The 25,096-nt window shown below is 37.8% G+C and overlaps 1 protein-coding gene across 1 annotated transcript in view; it reads left to right on the top strand.

Moving 5' to 3' along the window:
* The first annotated feature begins 3,032 nt into the window (after window positions 1-3,032).
* Window positions 3,033-25,096, top strand: part of SHOC2 (SHOC2 leucine rich repeat scaffold protein) — a 40,495-nt gene continuing 18,431 nt past the window's right edge. The window contains exons 1-2 of the mRNA XM_082486233.1: window positions 3,033-3,854; window positions 18,258-18,395. Of these exons, the coding sequence (XP_082342359.1) occupies window positions 3,152-3,854; window positions 18,258-18,395 (841 nt within the window). The 5' untranslated portion in view covers window positions 3,033-3,151. The remainder of the gene's footprint in view (window positions 3,855-18,257; window positions 18,396-25,096) is intronic.

The following is a 25,096-nucleotide window of genomic DNA, read 5'->3' as shown; positions in this document are numbered from 1 at the left end:
GTATCTCGGACTCTGAAGAAGTGAGGCTGTTCCAGTCGAGGCATTTTCTTTGATGTGAATCCTCCTGCATTGGCTTTTGTTGTTTCAGCTGGTAAATGTCTCATCATAAGCTTTTTCTTCATAAAAGTGCTACTTGTAGTTGTTCTAGGTATTGGAGAGTTACTCTATTTGGAAAGAAAGAGGCTAAACCTTTTCAAACTATTTTAAATGCATTTTGCAGTTTCAGGCAGTAATTAAAATCCTCAGTAAAGAGATAAAAATGACATAGGTGCAGTATATTTAACTGCTAGCCTTTTGTCACTCTGAGCAGGGAGTATATTTTGAAGGCCCGCTGCGCTGCGAGCTTGGCTCCGGTTCCCATGTGTTAGAAACCCACGGCTGCCTGTGGCTCGCCTGCGAGTTGACTGCCTCTTAACATCTTCAACTGTGAGGCGATGTTGAAGTCCTTGTTCATGACCCATTGTATTGCTCTGAATTTTCTTTGTGTGTTTCAGATGACGTTTTTAATGACTTTTCAATTTTTATCCTTTTGTATAGGCAAAAGATTCTTGTTCCTTAAGAGAAAACGAAATGTTAAACTGCCATATTGAAACAGGGAGGTCATCCCCGTTTCCCCTTTCTTTTTGTGGTGTCCCCCCCCCCCCTTTTTTTTTTTAGGTACAATTAAAGTAATTGCTAACGAAGACAGTGAAATGCGTGCAGATTATTTGGAGCATTTGCACTACCGAGCTGCTTTCAGCAGTACTAATCTCTAGCCGTCTTTCCTTTCTGAGGCTCTTTCAAAACCTCCTTCAGCTGCAGTGCATGAAACAAATCTCTTGGCAGGTCCTAAATTTGATTAAGTTGAAAGCTCATGAGAGCAGCAGCCCTTTGAGTATTTTGCACTTCGGGGGCTTCACGTGGAGCAGTAGCTGTCTGGCACTGCTGCATGGCTGGGTTTTTTGGGTTTTATCAGAATTTAGAAACTGTGTTAGTACTTGATTCTTTGTGTTACTTTTTATACTGAAAACAAGTTGTCAGGCATTTCAGGCTCCCACCCTTTAGTCAGCTGCATTTTTGCATTTGGAGTCATTACATTTCCTATTGTTAGAGTTTTACAAGCGTGTAGATTATACAGTGCTGAGCGCAAGCTTTAAAATATAATGTAGTGAGGTTGGTAATCTTGAGGATAGGTCAGGTTAATGGATGGTGTAAAAGCTGTGTGGAAATCTTCAGGATGCAGTAAGGAACTGCCTTGTGCTGCTTTAGAGAACTCTGTGTTGGAGAAAATTTCCAAGTTAAAAGCTGTTGTTACTTGCTGCTGCTAGCAAATGGCCATGGTCCTTTGCAACAGAGTTGTCCAGAACACGGTAACTGGAGGCAATAGGGTTTTTTGATATTATGGGGCTTGTAGAACACATTTTGTGATACTGCAGCAGTAATGAATCAGAGTGAAGGACTGGAAGCCACCTCCTGGGAGAGGTTCTCTTTTGAGCTTTGTTACTAAACAGCTTGATTTGCAGCCGAGGTAAGGTGGCTTGCCCTTCTTGCTGTCCTTTTAATAGAGTTTTCTTTACTGTTTGTTTTTTTTTTTTTTTTAATGTGAATTAATATATTGAGCAAAGTGTGCTCCTTTGTGTTCTCTGAGCACATGTTTATACTTGAAGGCAAGCATACATAGCATAAATGTGCAAATAAAAATAGTTACTTGAGCTTTGCAAAAAATGTTTGTATTTTTAGTACTCGTTGATGGCTTAAGTATGCAAAATATTATTTAATTGATTTTGATTATGAGCTTTATGAACTTGTGCAGAAGATAGAATGCTGGGACAGTGACGCAGCTTCCATGGAGGTTTTAAGTGTAGGTCAGGTGGTTGGGGAAATAAGGTACTCTTCTGAGATACAAACTGTCTTCATCGGTGAATGCTGCATAACAAGAGGAAGTTGATTCTAGGCTAAAAGGTGGACTAACACGGAGACACGAAATTGTTGTTGCCATTGACTGTTTATTTTCTTCCATAAAGATACATTCAAAAATCTCTCCAGAGTATTCAGAATCATGAAGTTTTGAGGGATGTCATGTGTTTTGAATTGAAACATGAAGCAAAGCTATTTTCTATGATGCGTGATGATTTTGTAAAAATGTAAATGGGGCTCTTTAGGTTTCAGACATCTGTTCACTTATTAGGCTGCATTATAGTCGTTGAGGGGGGGAAATTCAAGATACTATCTAAAGATATGTTATATCCTACTCTCATGAGAAATCCCTTCATAATTTTCCTTGTCTTGAAGCTTAATTTATTATTTCTTCTGGGCTTTCAGTTGACTTTTTGATAGGTTTATTTTAAAAATTCTCGTGTTTGCATCTTCAAAGCATGTGAAGCTGCTGACAACATTCTGTTTCATGTTAAAAGCAGAGACGTGCGGTTCAGAGCTGGTCAGAAAGGAGATCTCGAGGCGAAATGTTCGTGTTACAGTAGTGTATTAATTTTCACTGTAGATTGAATTGAGACTCATGTGCTGAAAGAATAAGTCTGTACAGATTTGTTTGAAGAGGCAGGCACATAAAATTGTAGCAGATCTTTATTGACTGATTGGGCATGGAGGAGAGAGAGAATATTCATGTTGATGACCAGTGTTATGCTAAGAACTATCTAAGAAGTAAGATGGTGACTCAAATGTAGTACTGAAGGCAGTATTATGTTTAAGAATTGTAATTTTTCTTTCCTCATGTATGCTAATTAGTATAGCTCTTCTACCACAGTGGCTCTTCTGAGCAATATGTGTAGTATTTCTGTTTTAGCAGTGGGTTTTTCATTGACATTTGAAGAGAAGGACAAATCATTAACCTGAATTAGTGAGCGCAGGCTTCAACATTTAACTGGAAGTTAAGTTTTATATTTACGCTAACTTTGGCTTCTCTTCTCTCTGTTACAGAAATACTAATACGGAGCATTTGACCTTCTAATCTCTACAGCTCAATCTCTTGATACCAGGATTAGGAAAGAGTGCCTTCAGAACCAATATGTAGCAAATGGGTATCACACCTCTGAAGCTTCTCCCTTGGTTCAACGCTTGCATGTTTTAAGGATCCTTGTTGCCTCAGCAGTGAATTGCTCTTGTGAACTTCAGAAACGGATTTCATGTGGTGCTTGCGAAACGTTGAGTCACCATGAGTAGTAATCTAGGAAAAGAAAAGGACTGTAAAGAGAAGGATCCAAAAGTCCCATCGTCAAAAGAAAGGGAGAAGGAGGCCAAAGCCTCTGGAGGATTTGGGAAAGAGAGCAAAGAAAAGGAGCCTAAGACCAAAGGGAAAGATGCCAAAGATGGAAAGAAGGACTCCAGTAGCACGCAGCCTGGGGTAGCTTTTTCAGTGGACAATACTATAAAAAGACCTAATCCAGCCACAGGTACCCGCAAAAAATCCAGCAATGCTGAAGTGATCAAAGAGCTAAATAAATGCCGGGAAGAGAATTCAATGCGCTTGGACTTGTCCAAGAGGTCTATACACATGCTTCCATCAGCTATCAAAGAGCTAACACAGTTAACAGAACTTTATTTATACAGTAACAAACTGCAGTCCCTACCAGCAGAGGTGGGCTGTCTTGTGAACCTGATGACACTGGCCCTGAGTGAAAACTCTCTTACCAGTTTGCCTGACTCTCTTGATAACTTGAAGAAACTGCGCATGCTTGACCTGCGGCATAACAAACTTAGAGAAATCCCTTCGGTGGTGTATAGGCTAAGCTCTCTCGCCACTCTGTACCTACGCTTTAATCGTATAACTACTGTGGAAAAGGATATCAAAAACTTGTCAAAACTCACCATGCTTAGCATACGAGAGAACAAAATCAAGCAACTACCTGCTGAAATTGGTAAGCGATTACACTGATTGAAAGGTTAATTCTATGCTTACGTTCATTTTGCAATTCAGTTAAGTATACATAAACTGCCACTTTTCCAGGTGCCCTTCTTTATTTAAAACTACATAAAATTATGCTCTTGATCATACTGTTGCAATGTTAGGTTATATTGAGAGTAATCAATACTTTGTGTATATATATTTTTAAAAAGAACACAAGCCCTTTTTCTTCATCTATCATCTTAAAATTGGATGTATCTTGTTTTCATCTTTGCCTTGTGCTTTCGCATATTGTGTCTTAAGAGCCCAGATGTTTTTTTTCTTAAAAAAAGATACAGGGGTACAGGGGCGTATTTCATTTTAAGATTTCTTTATAAATCATTTATGAACTGTTGCAAGTTAGAAATGCATTATGGGCATGTTACAGAGGGGTGTGACCATGGTAATACAAGGTAGAATAGGTAGGTACATGCTATTACCATGAACAAGCTGTTGGATGCTGTAACAGTTAATAATGTAGGTTAATGATTTGTGAAAGCCTCTACCTTTTATAAGTCATGAATACATTAATACATGGACTCTTAATATAAAGTGACCAAATGTTGTATGCATGGCTGATGATTCTTATGACTTTTCAATGAATAATATTTGTTTTTCCAAACATTGTTACAAAAGTTTGAAAGATGGTGAAATAGTATGAAAGTGGCTTATTAATTTAAATAGTTTATTACAAAAAAATGTGCTGGAATAACTATATATCAACAACTCTTAAGTTGTTGCTAATAGGTTCTGCTTCATAGAAAACATCTCTATCACACTGTTCTCAGGCAATATTTGAACAATGTATGTGCCTCATAAAAGGGAGATTCTATCATCTGTGTTTTGTTTTTTTTTTTTTTCTCCTGTGTATCACCATTTTTTAAAATGCGAGCGTAGTTTAGTCCCTTTAGGGGGAGGGGAACATAAACTTCAGGCAGTTAAACTGCTTCGACTTTCTTCAAGTGTGAAGAAAAACTTGTAAAAGCCCTTATAACACTGTGAGTAATAATTCCTGTGCCCTGTTTTTAAAAGCTGATATGGGACATTTTCCTGTTAACCAAGCCAGTGCATGAGTAAGTTAAGTGTTACTGAAGTTGGCCCCTATGCTCGCTAATTTTGCAAAGCTTGGGAAGTGCTCTTGTTTGGATCCCTAATAGATCTTTTTTTCAAACCAGCAGTGTTTGCCTCTTTCTCCTGCGCCTTGATATGAAAGATACATAAGATAATATGTTCTTAATGGCAGAAACTCCTGGGCACATCTGAAACTTCTAACCATGTTACCACCAATGTCCAGTACAGGCAGCTCCTGTACGTGATAACAGGAGAGAAGAAATGTAGTGAGGCTGTCAGCTCTTGGTCTGGGTCTTTGGCTTCCTGTTGCAGCTACTGGAATGAATTCTACTGTAGCCACAGAAAGAGTTTTTTCCTAGGCAAAAATTGAATGGTTAATGTTGTATGTTTTCTGATCAATGTGATTTTTGAGTTGGCATGAGCATCCTAGCAATCCTGGGAATTTCCCCATGGAGAACTAAGGAATTATAATTTTGACCTATTTTGACACTTCAGTTTCAATCCAACAGCTTCTTTAAGTTTTTTACTAATCAAAGAATCATGCTGGAAATCATGGGGCTGATGCTTGCAAAAAACCAACCAACATACCATATGTTTCTACATACATTGAAGAAATTGTGGCTGAGTTAGCTGGTTGAGCTGTATTACACGATTGTCAGTACTTCACCTGGGTCGGTCTGAGGCTCAGTTATTAAATGTAATCTAGAAAAGAGTCAGCTTCTACGGTTCAACTGGGGATAGTGCTGCATAAATTTAAGTTAATACTAGTGCGTGAAGAAAAAACTTCCGTGAGATGTTGCATTCTGGTGTTTGATGTTGCCCTTTAGAAACTTTTTGTAGGTGTGTTTGATACTGCAGACATTGCTGCTGGAACCTCTTTGTTTCTTAACTGTTTTGTTTATTGAATTCTTATAGTTAAGTCTACAATGTATGTAATTTCTGTATGTGTTTGTTCACAACAGTCTTGAAAGAGATCATGTGTAACAGTTTCGTGGAGAAATTTAGTAGATATATGTATCATGAAGGAATATATGTGAGTTGCTTCTTTCTTTTGTATGTTTTTTATTCTTGTCTTGATACGCATACAGGCAGTGTTCTCGGTTCCATATCAAACCCTAGCTTGAGAACATTAACTACTTTACTTCTGTCTTTGTACCCAGCAGTTAGTCATGCCTTTATTTGTATTGTGATAATGCCCGTGTTCCTTGTTATGGGTCAGCACCCCATTGTGGAAGGCATTTTAGAAGCACAAACGTAAGACAACTGTCACCCTTATGGAGAATTCTGAAGGGAAATTGCTATGTTCGACAGCATCCTTTTTTATTCAAAGTAAATTTCTCTGACTAGGTTGCCTGTAATTGACTCAGTTGAAAAATAAATTAATTACAGGATTTCAAAGTTTAACAAATAATTTTAACTGCCAAGACGTACAGAACAGGCATTTGAAAACCTTTTTCCTCAAATAGTAAAAACAGCCAAGATAGTTTCACTTTTGAAATGGATTTCTACTCACTCACTTCCATGTGTCTTTGTTGTAGTATGAAGATGTAATGTTTGAGTTGGAAACAGAGCTGAAAAATGAAACTGCTGAGAAAAGTATTTCTTACTTTCTAATGGAATACCTCTGTTTCTTTAAATACTTGTTATTTCTCTACATTTTACATGTGCACTTTAAAAAAAAAAATACCAACTTGCCTTTTTAATCCCTTGTATTTTTATAAAAACAGTTCCTAAATACTATATACAAGCAACCACTCTTATATTATCAGCTTGTAAATAACACAGAAATTTTTGTTGCTGCAAAGCAGGAAGTAAAATGAGGGCATTATCTTTTATAAAGCAATATCATGCGGAGCATTTGAAATTCTTTTTAAAAATACCCCATTGTTCTAAGGCCTAAGGCTCACATATCTGATGGTAAGATAGTGTGTTTGTTCATATTTTTAAAAATTCAAAGCTTATGTAACCCACTTACTTGTCCAGCAAGGAAGAGTCTTGCAGCAGTTAATTACGCTGTGTTCGTGTTGCTCATCTAGTACGCAACTATGTGAAGAATCCTGAGTTTTCTTTACTTTGTCTTTTGGACGTAGATGTGCTACAAAAGGTTGCCCTGGACCAAAAAAAACCCCAAAGCCAAGACTTCAGCGTGAAAGATAGGATGTTGCTACTGTTCCCTCAGAGAGCGTTGAGTGTAATGAAATTAAAGTCTTAACCTGGTGCTAGAGGCTTGTGATGGCTTTTACTACCACTGAACACAAAATATCATTTCCATATACTTATAAAAGGCTTTCCAACTTTAGGACCTTGCTGCTTTAAAATAAAGGGTCACCTGATTTGTAAGCACTCATCCCATTTAATTACTTTTCTAGGCATCTTTAGTCTTCAGCCTTATAAAATAAAGTTTATTTTCCTTCTACTATCATTCAAAGAAATTGAAAGTAGCACCTGGAGTCTTCGGTGCTCTGATCCTTGAGACCTTTCTTCCAACACCCAGTATATCCATGACTAGTTGATTTTTGTGCCAGTGACGTTTCACTGTTCCTAGATGCAGCAGGTTTCCTCTGTTGCTTACATTTGCTCTCCCACTGTATGTGCTCACAGCAGTCATATCTTTTCCCAGCTATTACTCAAACCACAATTTTTAGTCTTGCGTAAAACCTCCATTCCTTCTGTCACCCTGCTATCCACTTTCTGCGTGGTCTTATGTTTTGAATGCTGAGCGTGCTTGATAAGTTTGAATATAACATTCCAGATGAGAGTTTTGCTCTTTATGCTGGAGATAACTCTGTCAATGCATCTGGATCATACTGTGACTGTGCTAGACTTACGATACAAACGCTCTCGTGACCACCTAAGACACCTGCACTCTTTGCCTTCTCTGTTCTCCCTCTCCGCTAGAGGTCAATCCTGAGATCCTGGTAGAAACATACTCTTTTTTTACACTACTAAATTTCATACAGTTTCCATTATTTTTAGTTACCTGTTTCTTCCCATGCCTCTAAGCTTGCTGGAAAACTCTTGCTTTCTGACTAAGTCATTGCTGAAGACACTGTACTAGATTGGTCTTGAGGTGGATTCTTCAGAGTCCTGGAGAGATAACTTCCATCCAAGCTGATATTTTACTTTCAGTCCTGTTATATCCATAGCAAGTTGTAGTCAATTCCTCAGGTATCTTGACATCTTCTCCTAGTCCCCCAAGTCTCCTAGTTATTTTCTGCTTGCTGCTATATCAGACATCTTTGTGGACTGTAGGTTGACTAGACTGAATAAACTAGATCTTCCATATTTTTGTAGAAAACTGTTAAATCTGTGCCAAGCAAGTTTAATATTTTCAAATCACTTTTTATTTGTCTCTGTTTTCATGCCTCTTACTTTCGTGCCTTTTGTTAATGTTTCCTGCAAATTCTGTTGATCGGCGTAGTGGTTAGATGACTGTGAGGTTGTCAGAATCTCCCCTTGTTATTTTTCCTGTCTTGTCTTGAATTGATAGTCTCCAATCCTGTGGTAGTGTTCCTTGTTTGATAGAGGACGCGTAGAAACTATACTCCTGGTCATGAGATTTCAGAATAACTTTCGAGATATGCTTATCTAGAGCATCTGCTGCTCAGTGTACAAGCGTACAGCATTAATACTTGTCAGAAATAAATTTCTTTTAGGGAAACCTGAAACTAACTCTAAAACATTTCTTAAAAGCCTGAGTGAAGGTAAAACACTTAACAAAATGTTGTTTGCAGAACACATAGTTGATCAGATTTTAAGTGGTCCTGGAAACTGCTTTAAAACAACTGACCTGTTACGGTGTGTATTGTCTTGAGGAAAACCTGGAAGAGGTGAACCTACCAGCACTGAGCTACTGGGATATAATCTAAAATTTGGTTCTATTTTGGGCATTAAACTGTCTTTAATAGTTAAACAACACAAACTTAATGAGGTGACTACACTGGGGAAAAAGCTGCTTTGCATTTAAAACAAACATTTTAGTGAGAAAGAGGAAGTGTTATTATCTATAGTTAGTAAAGAGATATGTGTGTTTCTGGTCTTTTTTTTTCTCCAGAACGCAGTACCTCTCATTCCCTTGCATCCAGTTGCTTTATTATAGGTAGGATGATGGTGATAAGGTTTTCTGTCTTTTCAATATTCAGAAGGCTTCTTAATTTTAAATAGTAGTTTACTCAACTAAACTCACTCAGTAAACCAAAAAATGAATATATTATCTGTTCTTTGGAAAAAGATAATCTTTTAGTAACTCAGCAAATTCAGGTTCTAGGCACCAAGCAAGTTATTGCTACTAGTCCTTTTTTGGACTTCTCTTAGCACTCTTCCAGCAACATATATATTGCTTCTACAGTTTTAATGCAACTGAAATTATTTTAATAGACTGCATGGTAAGTTGAGGTCTTGATATGCATTGTTGCATTTTCAAATATAAATAGATTTGTTTGAAAAACATCAAAAATACTTAAAAATCCATTTAACTGAAAACATATTCCGAAGTGTTTTTTTTTTTTTTTTTAATCCTTTTTTTTTTCTTGTTTAGCCAAAAACTCTGTTCAAGAGTAGCTGAATTAGAGTGCGTTTTTGTGAAAACCTGCTGTAGGTGACCCTGCTCTGTCAGGGAGGTTGGACTAGATGATCTCCAGAGGTCCCTTCCAACCCTGACCATTCTGTGATTCTGTGAAATGGCTGTGCTGATGTGTAACAGCTTCATGATGCTGAAAGAGGCAGTATCCGTTACCCTCCCCAGAGCTTCCCAGCTGCTCAGTCCTCCTGCCTCCTTCATCTGAGCTGTTCCTTGGTGAGCTGATTTATCTCACTAAACTAACAGAATAATATTTGTCGTTTTGCTACTTTTGTTGTCTATCACTTTAATTAGCTGAAATCAGTGAAGTTTCAGATGAGACTGGAACTGGTGTAGGAGGGAGGAGTGGGAGAGCATGAACTGGGAGAGCAGGACCACTACTCATGCCCACACTGAGCTGTTCAATCAGCTTGGCTCGCTGCAGCTCACTTGTGAAACCTCACAGGTAGGATTGCTTGTGTTGTATTAAAACATGTGAAGTGCACTGTAAGTGGTTTGAAGAAGGATGTATTACTGTCTGCAGAGAGCCATTTAAAATGCATCTGATTGTATTTTCAGAATTTTTCTTCCTTTCCTCCCCTGCTTTCCATGTCTTGTTCCACAAAACCCTGGGTAATTTATTGGAGTCCTAGTAGCATCAGCTCAGCCCCACCTTTCTGAAGCAATTTTTTGTTATGTTTTTAGGTATAGTGGTGAGAATTCATTGATGGAAGTTTCTTTACAGCAAAGCTATGTTATGTTGCTGCCTGTGAACCTAGTCTGTCTTATAAATTGCATCCTACCTAACAGCGATGATAAATTTTCAGAGTGCATCTTTCTCACTATCTTGCTTCTGACTGAGCCCTAAGCAAAGTCTGCATAAAAATGGGGTAAGTGTATATATAAGGCTTAACCTGACTCCTTTCCCAGATCTAGCTATTTTCATATCAGGGATTTCCTGGGTCTGGTGCAGTTTGTCTCTTTACTAATTCTCAGTAGACTCCTCTTCCAAGGACTTGACCATTTTTTTTTTTTTTTTCCTTTAAACTCCTATAAATGCTTTGCATCCTTAGCAAGGTCCACAAGTTTGCTTTGAATGTTGCTCTTGACCAAAAGATCACTGTTATGCAGATGTTCAATATATACAAATACCGAGTCCAAAAACAGAATTTACCTGTCCGCTTGGCTGTTGAATCTCTGGTGGCATCCGTGAAATAAAACCTTAACAGAAAGGTTTCCTTGTGGAAGCTTTGCCAAAACAGAACCTGGAGGGATAACTGTGGAGATGAGTTCACAAGGTGGACTCCAGCTTCATCTCCATATCTGGTAAATTGTCCATTCCAATGAGATCAAAAAGTTGAAGATTAGAATGGAAGAATGCGAATGCTTCGGTGAGTCAGAGAGTCAGCACGAGAAGGATGAAAACCAGAGGAACCGTCTTGGGATGAGGCCAAGCAAATGCTTCAATTTGCAGGCTGCTACTTAAGCAAGCCTTTTGCATTTCTTATATCGAGAGTTCCTCCATGTTGTGTTGAAGGAATTGTTTTGCACAATCAAGTTGATAATGTTTTCTTTGTGAAGACAAGGTTGCAAGGTTGCATCTTACACCAGTTTTGGATGTCTTTGTCTTCTCAGCACACACAGCTCAAATGGAAATAATATTGTCAACATGGTTGAAATTACATTTGCATAGTTTCTGCAAGTTTCTTAAGACTCCAAATATTGTGTTTTCTGCCTGTGAATGCAACTCTTATTCTATGGAGAATCTGGTCAGGGCTGTTCTGCAAGGGAAATATTTTTAGATTGTAATTCAGGGAATCTGCCTACACCAGAATTGGAATGTCTCTGAGACTCTCTTCTGTTCTTCCCTTCCCCCATCTACCCAATATTTAGATCATTTGTGGTTTCTTCACTACTTTGAAACTCTTTTTCATAACACTTGCACCTGTTTGGTTTGCAGTAGCATAGGCAGCAAACCAGATGTGTGCAGCTGCATCATTTCATGTCTACTCGCCCCATGCTGAATATGGTGCCTCCTTATTAAATGACTTGTTAGTTGCAAAGCTTTTCAGTGATGCTCTGAATTTCATTTCCCCTTTTTTAGCAGACCTGACAATATAGGGAAATATTTCTTTACATTATTTGTATCTAAGAACCTCTTCTTCTGTTTCAGCAGTTTGAAGGAACCAAATTGTGTTCCTGGGCTTAGCTGGCATGCTGATGTCTGCAAACACAGCAGTTGAGAATATTTTTGTATTCTAATATGATAAAAGCATGAAGTTGTGAACAGAAGTGGCATAAATGTAGGCGCTGATACCTGCGTCCTGCTCCCTAGAAGTCAGAGAAAATGACTGCTTATTTGATGCAGTTCTGGTTGCTTTCTGGAGCCGCAGGATGGGTGAAGAACTAGATTTTGGCTGGCTTCAACTTTGGTGTCTGGGTTCTGATTCCTGTGAAAGCTCTTGTGGGGATGCAGTTTCGTCTTGTCAGCTAGTCAAATTCCTCCCGATTACATTTTCTGCAGACCGGCTTTAGGATAATGATTAAGTAGTCCTGCCTTTTTGATCCTTTTTACTGGGATGATTCCCCAAATGTAATTCCAGTAAATACTGACAGCTTGTTAGAAGTCCAGATTTTTTTTTTTTTTTAATATCAATGCTGCATCTATTTTAACTGTTTGAATACTTTTGTGAGTGCTGAGCAGAGGGAAATAATCACTTCTCTCAGACTGTCCTGGCGAATGCAGCCTTTATTATTTGAGAGCGAGCACACTTGTTCCACACTCAAAATGGACAGGATCCAAGATGTGACCCCAGGTTCAGCTTCACCAGGATCGCCTGATCCTTTCCTGCAGAGCTGTTTCCTCACAGGTTGGTGCGAGACTGTACCGCTTTACAGGGTTATTCTGTGCTCAGTGCAAGACTTCGCCTTTGTCTTGGCAGTTCATGAGGTTCCTGTTGGTTTATTCTACTGCCCAGCTTAAATCCTGCCTTGAGCCCTTGCTAAGACAGTTTCTTCTACGTTTCACATGTTTAAAATGTTGTTTGAACATGTTTTTAATTTTATTTATTTTGTTACTTTCAGTTATAAACAATAAATAAAAAGTGTTTTGTTGTCGTGTCTTGTTCAAGCTTGTTTGAGACCAGATTTTGATTCTTTCTTTTCAGTTGAGCTTAGCTGCTGTGTTTTTGAGTGGTTCCCGTAACTAGATCCTGTTGCAAATTCTAAATATTTAGCTCTGCTTATTTCTTACTTACATGAATATTTTAACTTTGGTACATAAGTCACTCGTGACCATATTAAAATTGCATTCTTTCTACTCAATAACTCTTCTGTGTAAGTTAGTTGTGCTGTAATAATTCAAAATAGCTCTGACTGCTTAACTGTTCTTTTGGGCAGTTGGTAATGCACGGCAAAAAGTTCAGGCTGTCTGTTACAGTGATGTTCTCAAATCTTATAGAGAGGGAGAAGGTTCTGAAACTGTAAAAGTGTTTTGAAATTTTTCCTAAAATCAGGACATATCCCAAAGAGTTTTATAGACAGACTAAAAATTATTTTGCCTTTTTTTTTTAATTCTTTTTTTTTGCCAGCAGAGAACCTAGTGAGACATGAATAACTACCAAAGTTATGGGAACTATTTGTAATTGTTCCCAGTATTGCTGATTTCAGGTAATTATTCTTTAGAAATCATTTTACCACCAGTGTTCTGACACACCAGCCTGAAGTCCCACTAATATTTGCATTTTCTTCTTCCTTGTACTTTCCATAAGAGTCTTGATCCTCTTGCTGTGTCATCTGGCCCAGGATTTATCATGTCGTGAAGGATTTCATAATTTTCAATCTGCTTAAGCATGGGCAGGCATGGAGTTAATCCACTGGAAAACAGGCTATATTACAAATTGTGTTTGCTGTCCAAGAGTGTTGCCCACTGAGTGAATTAGTGGTAGGAGACACTGAAGCCTCTTTGCTATTGACCTACACTCTCTCCCTATACGACTGTTAATTTGTGTGTACTTTTATATTTTTTTAATGAAGCCATATTTTGTTTTTTAAATAGCCAAGAAGAATTTTCAAAGTTATGTAAGTCAGGGCATGTAACTTGGTCCTCTTGTCATAACAGGCTTTCAAGGTTGGCCGTGTAATGGGACTATAATTCTGCCTCATTATGCAGAAAATATTAGTCATTTCATAATGCTGGGGTTTTTCAGCAGGTATATTTAGCTTTGTCATACTATAACATTTAATCTCCCTGCATATGAGAACAACAGAGAGGTGATTGCTCACCCCACCTTTTTAAGGATTGCTGAGATGTATACTTAGCTATATTTTTAAAATTGTTTTAAACTGGAAGGTAGTTGGGAGTCTTCACAAACAATTTTATCTGAAAAATGTGTGAATCGCCTGAAATTTTTATCTTTTAGAACCTTTTAAAATACAATTCTTTAAAACCTACATACTAGGGTGTTACTTACCATTTTGTGAAGGTTCTTTATAGAGAAACTGTTTTATGTTTTTCATATGGGCATTACTTCTACTTTAAAATCTTTTATTGTCAAGCCAGCTAGTACATGCAATTTCTGTCTGCTTTCTTGGCAGACTTTGAGCTTCATTTTTTTTTTTTTTTCCTTTGCAATTATAGTGCAATATATTATTTAAAAAAAAAAAAAGCACACCCCCCTCCCCCCTCAAAACCCAACCAACTAATCCCAAACCCCAGCATCTTTCTGGTTTACTTTTTAATTGTCCTGAGGATCCTTGTCCCGTCAATGCAGTTGCAAGTAGTCCATAGAGAATTATTTATTCACTACTGTGAGAGTAAAATTTGTCTATTTTGGACATTACTTGGGGCAAAAAGAGTTAGTTCATTTTACCTGTGATTAGTATTTCCCTAAAGTAGTGCTTGTCTTGCTCCAGTGTTTTCAGGTGTTCAAACTGTCCTTTGCTGAAGTGATGCTGGAGTTGTCCATGTAGTGAACTGGAGTGGGTTTTTCCTTAGTAAACTTTCTGGGTAAGGCTGATTCCAAGCTGCAGTGCATTTCTAGCTGGCATATTTGTGTTAAATTGATTAAGATATGAACCTATTTCAGCAAAGTATATGTAGTACACCAGAAAAGAGTAAATGTTTATTCTTTTAATATGAATGAGATTGTGAGCTCCTCACTCATTAGCTGGTTTTTCTCTTTGTACTTGAGCAAATCTTTCTTTTAGGAAAACTTTCTTTTTTATTTTGACATATGCTTCTTACCCTTGCCAAGCAAAAACGCCAGACTTCAGTTGTATCTTGCGGAAACTTATTTTCACCTTTTTTGAGAAGCATTTCCTTCAATACAGTTGCCACTGTTCAGACAATAAGGACACTTTCCATCACTGAAACAAGTTGGCTTTACGTCTGCTCCTATGGACAGCATTGTGCAGATGGCCTGAAGTTCAGCGCCTCTTTGTTCTTGCAGATCATTATTTGTTGTATCGATTGTTTATGCCATGTGTTTATCCTGGCATAATTTTTGAAAGAGCTGCAGTTGTACAGCAGTGCAATGCACAGTGGATCCATTCATGGGGTAAATCACTGCTGTCACTTGGCTGGTGAAAGCTGCCCCTGTTCTTTAGCTGCTGGCCTAGCGGCAGTGCGCTCTATGTGCCCAGAGTAGTTCTGGTCCCAGGTACTGAGATGTTTCCAGTAGCATTGGTCACGTTAACTGCAGTATTGCTGGTACTCGGATCTCCATGCACTCAGAAGAGACAGCCCCTCATCCAGGAAAATAGTTAGAAATTAAGGAGAAGATAGGGCAGATGGTGTTGATCGGGCACAGGGCATGACCAGCATTGGTTTGTAAAGGACTGGACCCTTCTATTTACTTATCCCGCTGTTTTCCCACACTCGTCCTTCCTAAACTGTATTGATTGCTCCCTTTGCCCTTCCCTAAAGATCCCATAGCAACTCTCACCATCCCAAGTTGCTCTCCTTGCACCTCATAGGAGGTGTTCAAGCCCCATATGCAGTAACAGCCCTCGGTCTGGAGAGCCTTTCCATTTGCTCACTGGGATGGGTCTCACACTGGCCAGGGGGTTGATGGCTCTCCTGGGACAGCCTAGCAAGTATTTGGGTTCTCCCAGCTACTGCTGGTCCTCTGTGCATGTGAAGATGAGCCTCTACTGCATCACCTAAACTTTTTTCACCTTGTTAAGCATATTGGATGTTAGGATTTTTTCCATATGTCATGGAGAACAACAGGAGAAATGTATCTTGAGTGGTTTTTGTTGACTTGCACGCTCTCTGTGTTGTGTCTTAACAATGCAAGTTAAAGTATTGAAAGAATTTCAGTGCCAACAGCACTTCGCCTCCCCCTCTCCTTCTGTCCTTAGAGGAGGGGAAAGAACATTTTGGTGAGATGCTGTCAAACCATAAGTATTACTACATCCAAGAGCAAGATACCTTACTGACCAATGTGAACTGAAAGCTGAATATTATAATATCTCTTATATTATATTATAATCTCTTGAAATTGCTTTCCTTAAGTCACTTTCACTTGATTTCTGCTCTAAGTCTAAAATTTTTTGGGCAGGCCTCAATCTGTTTTAACATTCAAAATTTTTATTAAATGTTTACCAGTGTTGCTTTATATAACAATATTAAGCATGGCTATCCAAATGAAACCAAAGTGTTAACTTGCCCTTAATTGACTAAATAAACATGGGTATCTCTCTTCTTTTTTTTTTTTTTTTCCCCGCTCCAGAATTAGCTAGTGAGATGTTTGTTTCAAACACGTAGCTTGCTGTTGTCAAAGTTTTCAGCAGGTGCAAAAATGAAGTGCAGCAAATGTTGCTGGAAAAACCCAAGTCTTTCTTCGACTTCAGCAGATGTAGAGTGGGAAGAGTCAAGTAAATGAGAAATCAGCGTGATGAAATGAAATTTATGCCACATTTCAAATTTGACATCATTGGTTTAGGTCTGAAGTGAAAACAAATGAAAACAGCAGTCGTGAAGTGAAAACTACTGCCCCAAAGTGTGCGAAGGTTCTTGAGTTGTCTTATTAAAGATTTGTGTGGTTCTCTTTTTGTTTGTTTAGAGGGAGGTTTTTTGATGTCTTCCTTAAGCTTTTCCTCCTTCTATTGCCTTCTACACTTTGCCCACTTGTTTTCATGAATAGCAAAAAGATGCTTCTACCATAGAACATTAACCCTTGCTCAATTTTTCTTGAGTTTGCTTTGTTCTGCATATTAATGGAATTGAAACGTGTAGTTTATGTGGTGCTGGATACAGTGTGTTTGACTATGACTCTGGTTGCCTGGAATACATTTGAATGCTGACTTAAGAGAGGGGACATATACACAGTGATGAAGGAGCTGCTTAAGCACCACCTTTACATTTCCAGCCACCTAGTTTCTAGAAAAACATCCCAATTTGGGTTAATAAATGCAGGAAATAAGATCAGTTATATGTTAACAATCTAAGAAAAACGGAACAATGAAGCTGTTGGGGTTGGCTTTTTTTTTGTTGGCCTTTCACAACTGTTTCAGGATACATAGTAAGTATGTGGCTAAGTAACACCTGCAACTCAATACAGAGTCTGAATTCATAAATATTTTACAATTTATTAAATTGCTGTTTGTGATTATCTGCTGATCTAATAGGTAGACAGTTCTACACGTCTGAACTTGCTCAAGCTTGTCCTGCAGGCCTGTGGGAAAATCCTTTAAGGATTGTGTCAGAGATAAAACACTGAAGCTTAAAAATAGAAATTCACTCCTCAAAAGGAATTTGCTACTCTTCCAAATTTGTAACTCACTGAGTCATGCTCTTATACACAAATCCAGTGACCTCATCTTTACTGGATAGAGTTGAAACTGTTCAAATCATTTGCATTAATTTCACCTCCATCAGATGCAAAAAATGTGAACACATACACCTGTATTCATGCACACACTTTTTTTTTTTTTAAAACCCAACAAGCTATTACTCAGGACATAGTATGTTTGTCATTAAAACAGGTGAAACTGCTGTATGTAGAGAGTTGTCCCTACCTGTACTTTTAAATTAATGTGTAAATGTCAGGAATTAAGTAGTTCAATGTAAAGTAGCTCTAAACATTAAGCAAGTCTAATCTTTTTTTAAGGCTTAACAGATAAACCTTTTCTTTCAAACGCTTATTTGCTATAGCTCTGCTTGCATATATAAAATATAAAAATATGTGTAAATAGGTTTACAGTTTACTTATCATATGCTGCCTTTTTTGTGATGACAAAAAATGATTCAAAATAGCACTCAGGACTTTGGGTGGATTACGTAGGTTGTCAACCAAATAATTTTTCTGTCTCTTAATTGTTGATTTTGTGCCTGAAAGCAATTCATGGTACAAAACCACATCTCAATTTCTCAAAATGCAATACAAACCACTTACTCCATGATGTTTTAAACTTCCGGTCAGCCTGAAACAAGTATGAGGTATAGGTTTTGTACTCTCATTCCACAGCTTGAACTGTCAGAAGAAAATCAATAAATAAGATATCTTCAGAGAATCTAGAAAAGCTTTACCTGAGTTTTTAAAAATCGTTGATCAGGTTTTAGATCTGATTGATGAAATTATGATCCTGTAATGCCTTAGTTTATATGTATAACTTTATGGTAACAATAGCTTTTTTCAGATTGTCCCCAAACCGTTCTGATTCTATTAATTTCTGTGTGGAAGTCAGTGTCTAGAGCTGTACATTAAAGAACTTGATGTTTTGGTTTTCTTGTGTGCTTTTTAGGTGAGTTGTGTAACCTCATAACGCTGGATGTAGCGCACAATCAGCTTGAACATCTTCCAGAAGAGATTGGAAGCTGCACGCAGATCACCAACCTGGACTTGCAGCACAATGAGCTCTTGGACCTGCCAGAAACCATAGGTATGTGAAGAGGCTAGAGAAGAGAAAATAAATCACTATTTCAAAATGTTCAGTAAAAGGAACAAATTTAAGGGGGAGTATTCGGTTGGTGACTGTAGAATGACTGGTGTTCAGCTCAAGGCAGCTTCGCGCTTGAGATCAAAAACAAGGGATATGTGTGTTACCTTAAATGTAGTTTCTAGATTTCTGAATTACGTTATTATATCTAGCTGTGCTGCAGAGTGTAGCGTTGTCTAAGAATGAGAGTTATAAAGGAAAAAAAGCCATCACTTCTGACTCTGATTTAAGGTGTTCTGTGGTTATAAATAAGTATCTATAGCTTGGCTGTCTATTCTGTAATGAAACTGAGCATATAAAGGAATAAAAGGCTAAAAGACTCCTAGTTGAATTGTAATACTTTGGCAGATAGTTTTGACTTCTGTCTTTGGTTAAAGAAAAATAAAACTAAAAAGATAACTATTTTAAATGAACGCTTTATATTTTATGGTTTTGCACAGAACAACTAAAACTTTTATTGCATTAGAACATGGACTTTGTGGACTTAAAATACGGTGGATTTGCAACTTAGATTGGAAATAAGAATGAAATAAACACTGTCCGTCCTGGTTGGTTTGAGAATCTCATACACGTTGAAACAACAAAACATGACTTTTCCTAGTTAATTAAATCAGTTTTAAACAGATGGCAGAGAAAGATGCATGCTGTGATTTAAAAAAAAAAAAGACAAAAAACAAAGCCATCATGATTTTAAGCTCTTACTTGTCACCAGAACATACTGGGAAGAATGAACATTATCACTTAAACAATATCTATATTGAACATTTCGTTAATGTACTTTAACGCATAGCAAAGTGAACGAGCAGAAGAGTGAGGAACTACTTAACAACACCCCAGCTTTTCTTCTAGCAGTAAATTGTTGAGTGTAGAGCTACTGTGGCTTTTTGTTTAGAAAGTTTGACCTGAACAGAGTTTACATTGATGAAGTATCCACTGGAGCTAAACTTCCTTCCTGGATTGATGATATTTTTAAACTCTGGAGATCCCGTTCCAGCTGGAATTTGCATCTAACTTACACAATTCATAAGCACACCCTTTATTTTTGTAGCTATTTTGTAAATCTTATTGAAAGTTGTTTTAAATTTTATGTGTAGTATACATGTTGTATTTAGGAAGTGAGTTTTCTGGATGAACTGCTAATTATGGGAGAAATTCTCTAAGCAAGTGTGAAATTTCCATTGTCAGGGCTTATGGACTACTATTGTTGATTCTTGTGCAGAAAAGTAGTATGATTTACTGAGTTGTTTATTGACTGGCAGCCGCTGAGCTTCTCGGAGGACCACAAAAATCTCACTTATAATATGCTGCAAGACTGTGCTTACAGGGAAAGGTCTTTGAGTAGGTGAGGCGCAATGTTACTTAGGCAGTTAAGTCATTTCTGATAGATAGGAAATTGCTGACTATGATGAGTTTGGACTCACCTATTTCTTCAGAAAGTTATTGTAAGCTTAGGTGGCTTGTACTGAGTCAGGTTCATACCTGGTTGGACTGGATTTCTGCCTGTTTGCTTTGGTTTGTTTTTCTGTTGCAGCGTCTTCATAGTTTTTTGAAGTTACTTATTTTTAAATGTATATAGCTGTCTCTTTACATGCTTATCTGAGCTGAATATCAATGCTCTAAAGCTCAACAAGCCACCAAAGACAGATGTATAATGGTAAGAGGCAGCAGTGTGCCGTCACATCGTTACCCCTACACTGGTTCAGTTTTTGCTTCACTGGAAAATACCTGTTGTTTGTATTGACCAGCCTGTAGTAGCTGAGCATTTCTGTGTAAAGCAAAAACTTAAAATCAGAAAATTGTGCCACATACAGTTCACAAACAGCCAGAACCGAATACTGAAGGGAAAATTTTTAAACTCCATCTTAAATGATAATGATCAACCTACATTTATGCATGTTACAGAAAAGGCAGCCATAGCCAGTTCAGCAACACTGGCTTTATTTCTTAGTCATCGCAGTTTTGGTTCAACATTAAAGCAAGTTGCGGCTTGATTTTGAGATTACAGCTTGCTTTGTGGTTAGGGTTGTTCAGCGAGAGACTTTGAGTACTGAGAAAAGCCCGGCGAGTAAATGGTGCGTGGCGGCCTGGCAGGACTGTGGCATGGCCGTTCCAGCCCCCCCAGCTCTCGCTCCTCTCTCTCTTCCCCTACCTATGGACATCTACATGGTATTTGGCACAACTGGCTTTTCTTGCAACGCTTACGTGCTGCCAGGTTTCACTATGCTTAATATATAAGTGCTGTTAACATTTCCCAAGTTCAGTCAAACTGAGGTGGGGGGTCGCAGACCAGTGTTAAAAAAGGCCAAGCACATTTGCTCATTATAAATATTTAATGTACTATGAGCCTCCTGTTATGGAACAGACTTTCCATTACTGCCAGGCCTGTCCCCTCCTCCCCCACCAACACCCTTTTAATGGAGGCCTGTTTTTTTTCTTCAGAGGGATGTTTTTGTCAAGCTGCTTTGAAAAACAAACAGCCCCCTTCCTTTTCTATTTCTTCCTCACCTCAAAAAGGACCCCTTGCCCTCCTTCCCCCAGCCAAAATTCTTGCAAAATGCTTCTTAAATTGAGTGCTGGACTATCTAACCAAGTTTTGCTTTTACCACAGATTTCTGGACCTGCCAATAAAAAAAAAAAAAAGGGGAAAAGGCTTGTTTTCTAACTAACAGTACTGTACTGAAATGCAGCGGAGCTGTGAGGAAGGGATGTTGGAGGGTGACACGCAGGGGAGTGGCAGGGAAGGGATTATGCATCAGCAGTGATTACAGAGGTAGCAGAGCCAATATACCCAGTCTGTAAAAATACAAAGTTCTTGTTTCAACTATCGCTTTATAAGCACGCTTTCATGCAGTAACAAATGTCGATTTTAGATATTAGTTGTCAGGAAGTGACCTAATGTCTTGCTTCATAGATATTGGCTTAATACATTCATATCTGTATTTCTGTTGATTGAAAATTGTAAAGTACTTTGTATATTAGATCACTTCCTGTAAGAAAAATGAGCTTTGTGGAACAGCTTAGCACATTCCAAGAGTCTCAAGTCTAGAATCAAAATCATAGTGGGATCTTAACTGCTTAGTGTTTTAATTGCAGATTTTCCCCCCTACCCCCATGTTTGGGTTTTTTTTTTTTTATTTTTTGGGGGGGGGTGGTGAATTATTATCTACTCTTATTTACACAATATCTTATCTCTGTATACTTAGCTTGCTCACTAATATCCAAAAGATATATAAAAGAAGATGAAGAACATAACATTTATGTTAAAAATAGTAATTGGACTTTTGAGACGGAGAGAAAGCAAATTTTGGGTGGAGTAAAGAGTTTCTTTGGATTACAAGCTAGCTTAGAAAATTTTGTGCTGCAAATACCACATTGTAAGTGTTCCCTCTTTGAACTTTTAATTTTATCATTCTGGACAAATGTGTTCACAATTTCTTACTTAAAAGCACAGAAACATTTATTTGAGAGAGAAATTCAACAGAAACAGAATTACAGCTTTTGAAAAAACTCAGATTCTTCGTGTGTTTTGTAATTTTCTAGTTTTGTGTGTTTACATGTGCAATTTGATTATAGTCGAGTGTGCCATACTCATGGACATTTAAGGCAACAGACATTTTAATAAGAAAAAGAATAGTCAGTTGTAAATGTTCCAAACTGATGCTTTAAAAGCACAAAAAATTCTGTCACTGGACACGCTTTCCAGTGTCTGACATGGCACTGTTCCTAAAAGATGGTTAGGAAAATGAGAGGCAGATTGAGCCTTGCGCTATATTCCTGCCCTTCGCTGGAGCACATTAGCTGAGAAGCTGAAAGCACAACTAACATGAAAGCAAATATTATGTGGAGTAGTTTTGCCACTTTTGCTGGTTGAAATTGTGCTACAAACTAGGCTTCTAACCTGTTTAGCCCTACGGTACCTCTGAGAGCACTGTTGTACTTTTAAAATATATAGTTGATAAAATGTGACGCCTTGTGACCAGAACTGGGCGTATGTAATTGGTACAGCTCAGGTTATACAAATTGTGGTTCCTAGAAGTCCTAGTAAAACCATTTCTGTAAAAAAGTGGAATTACTTTAAAATAGCATTTTAAGTTTTGTAGGCTTAGCAAAAACTAGAGAAGTCTTGTTCTGAAATATTTGACTAATGCGCTGGTCCTGATGAGACTCAGCAGAGGACCTGCAGCTCCCTTGGTGCTCAGGGGTGATGTTCATATGTGACTGATGGGTTTGATGTTACTAATTACTCGCCACTCTGATGAGGCAAAGTGCATAGGTTCTTGCTCCAGCTTTGATGGCAATATTCATGTTCTTAAGATTTAAGCACGTGACCTAGTGCTTTGGTCTGTGAGCATTCACTACTTAGGAGGATCAAGCCCATTTCCATAGGCTCACATTGGCAGATCTGATCAGTGTTCAATGCTTTGTCTAAGGTTTCATTCTTGGACTGTGCTCTTAATGAAAAATTTTTAATTAGATTTTGCTAATTTGGGCAGTCACAATAAGCTCAGCCTTTTCTTTATCTGGTGGAAAGCAGTGGCTCCCAATCTTTTATTCTTATTTTCAGGGTATTATAAGCCTTTGTTAGTTCTTATGGTGGTCTCATAAAGGGAATAAAGCTTCTGCTTCTTGTTGGCTTCAATTCTAGACTTAGTAAATGTAAAGCAGTGAAACTGGGCAGAAAATAGTGAGTAGCAGTAGAGGGTAAGTGGGAAGTGACTGCTTTTGCTGCCTCTTCCAATGGCAGAACGGGAGGGATGAAGCAAAGCTGTGAGGTGTCGACCTCAAATGAGTTAAAAGCAGACTGTACTGCATGCGACGGGTAGGGAACACTTGGGTCTTGGTGTTCACGCAGGTTGCTGGTAGATGCTAAAAGCTCACGAGGCAACATGACAATTATGCAGAAGAAAAATGTATCAGTTTCTGCTAAATTCAGGAAGTCGCTGAGCCACAGGCTGTTGAATCTTCCCCCGGCTATTGGGGAAGTTTCAGGGTGTGCTTTTCTTGTGTTCCTTTTCTTAGGTTCTTCTCTTGATATCTGCTGTTGGGCTTTTTTTTCCAAAGAGGAGATACTAGGTGGATCTCTGGTCTGAGTGCAATAATTGTCACATTGCTTAATTAGCCAAAATTATAAATGTATATTCATGTGTTATACATTGTGTATGTTTACTCTAAATAGTGGGGTAGACTGAAAAAATTAAACACATCTATCACTCAGGAAAGATTAATGTTTTTTTCTGCATTGCCAGTTAGGTATAAACTCTTCTTACAGTGTGATTTACATTTATATAAGTCTTTAATTTCACAGAAAGGTTTTAGATAGTGAATTGAAAAGGAAAATAAGATTACCAATGAAAAATTAAATGAAATTTCATTTGCTTTGTGATACTGCATGAAGTATGACTTGAATAAAATGCAACACTTTCATTGATTGCCCAAAATAAGTCCCAATTGTTGCTTTTGACTCTGTTGCAATGTGAAGTGTTTTTGTATTTTTGTATTATTTTCAGCTAATTGTAACTTCCCTTTTTTTTTTTTTTTTTTTTTTTTTTACAAAATAAATCTTCAATGCAAGCTGGATATAGTTAAATATATATGTACTGTTTTTCTGTAGCTTCTATTGGCTTATTAATTCTGAGTTTATTGATTTGATGTGTATTTAGGAAAATATTTTTTATTTTGTATTTTGGTTGGATATTCTTCCTGGTAAGACTAGGATGGGGATGGTTTCTTTTAGTGAATGTACATACCATCACACACTAATTAGATGTGGAGACCAATATGTACACATATATTATAACACCAGCGCAGCATTTCTGGAGTGATTTATATACTGCAGAAAGAAAAAGCCCGTAATCATATTTTCTTTATGTAAGAAGCATGCACAAGGGAAGGGTGATTCAAAGGAAAACATCAGAATTGAGACAAGCAGTTCTATTAGTTCCAGGCATTTTGATGAACGCGTGTTAAATTAAGTTGAATTTTCATAGCTTAGACAGTTTCAGAAACATGTCAGTTAGAGTTTATGCTCCCTAGACTTAGGGAGCAGTTGTGTGTGGTGCATGTCAGATACTTGAGCCTCTGTCACTCGCGTTTTGCCAGCATCTTGCATGCATCTTTCACACATTTGCTGTCAGCAATGAGTATGGTCTTGAATCAGAGTTCAAAAACAAGTAACTGCTGACATGGTCATGCTTTAGCCTTAATTTTGAAATAATGAGGGGAAAACTTGTCTTTGGTTGATACTGTTAGACTGAAAAGAGAGAGGAATCTCTTTACTCTCCTCAAATGGCATTTAAAGCAGTCAGGGTGGCAGAGATTAATTTTAATTTTATGTTAAATAGCTTTCTAACAGATAACATCTTTTAGGAAAATTCCTAGACTTTGTGTATGGAGGTTAATACTCTTTGGTTTGAGCAGGACAAAAAATGATGGAGCCTGCTGACCTTATAATTTGTGAGTCTGAATCTGTCTCCTACAGTGGCCTGATGCATCAGGAGGTATTGGTGGCTGGAAAGAAAAATTAAAATACACTAAAAACCGCTTACTGTTAAACCAGTAAAATCCAGAGTTCCTAAGTCAAGCTTTGGGTTGTGTTCAACTATATCTTTGTATTTGGAAGAGTAAAATTACATTTCATGCTTTGG

The sequence above is a fragment of the Vanellus vanellus genome (assembly GCF_965231255.1).
Source record: "Vanellus vanellus genome assembly, chromosome: 7".
NCBI classification, from domain to species: Eukaryota; Metazoa; Chordata; class Aves; order Charadriiformes; family Charadriidae; genus Vanellus; species Vanellus vanellus.
This window is presented reverse-complemented; position numbering and strand designations above follow the sequence as displayed.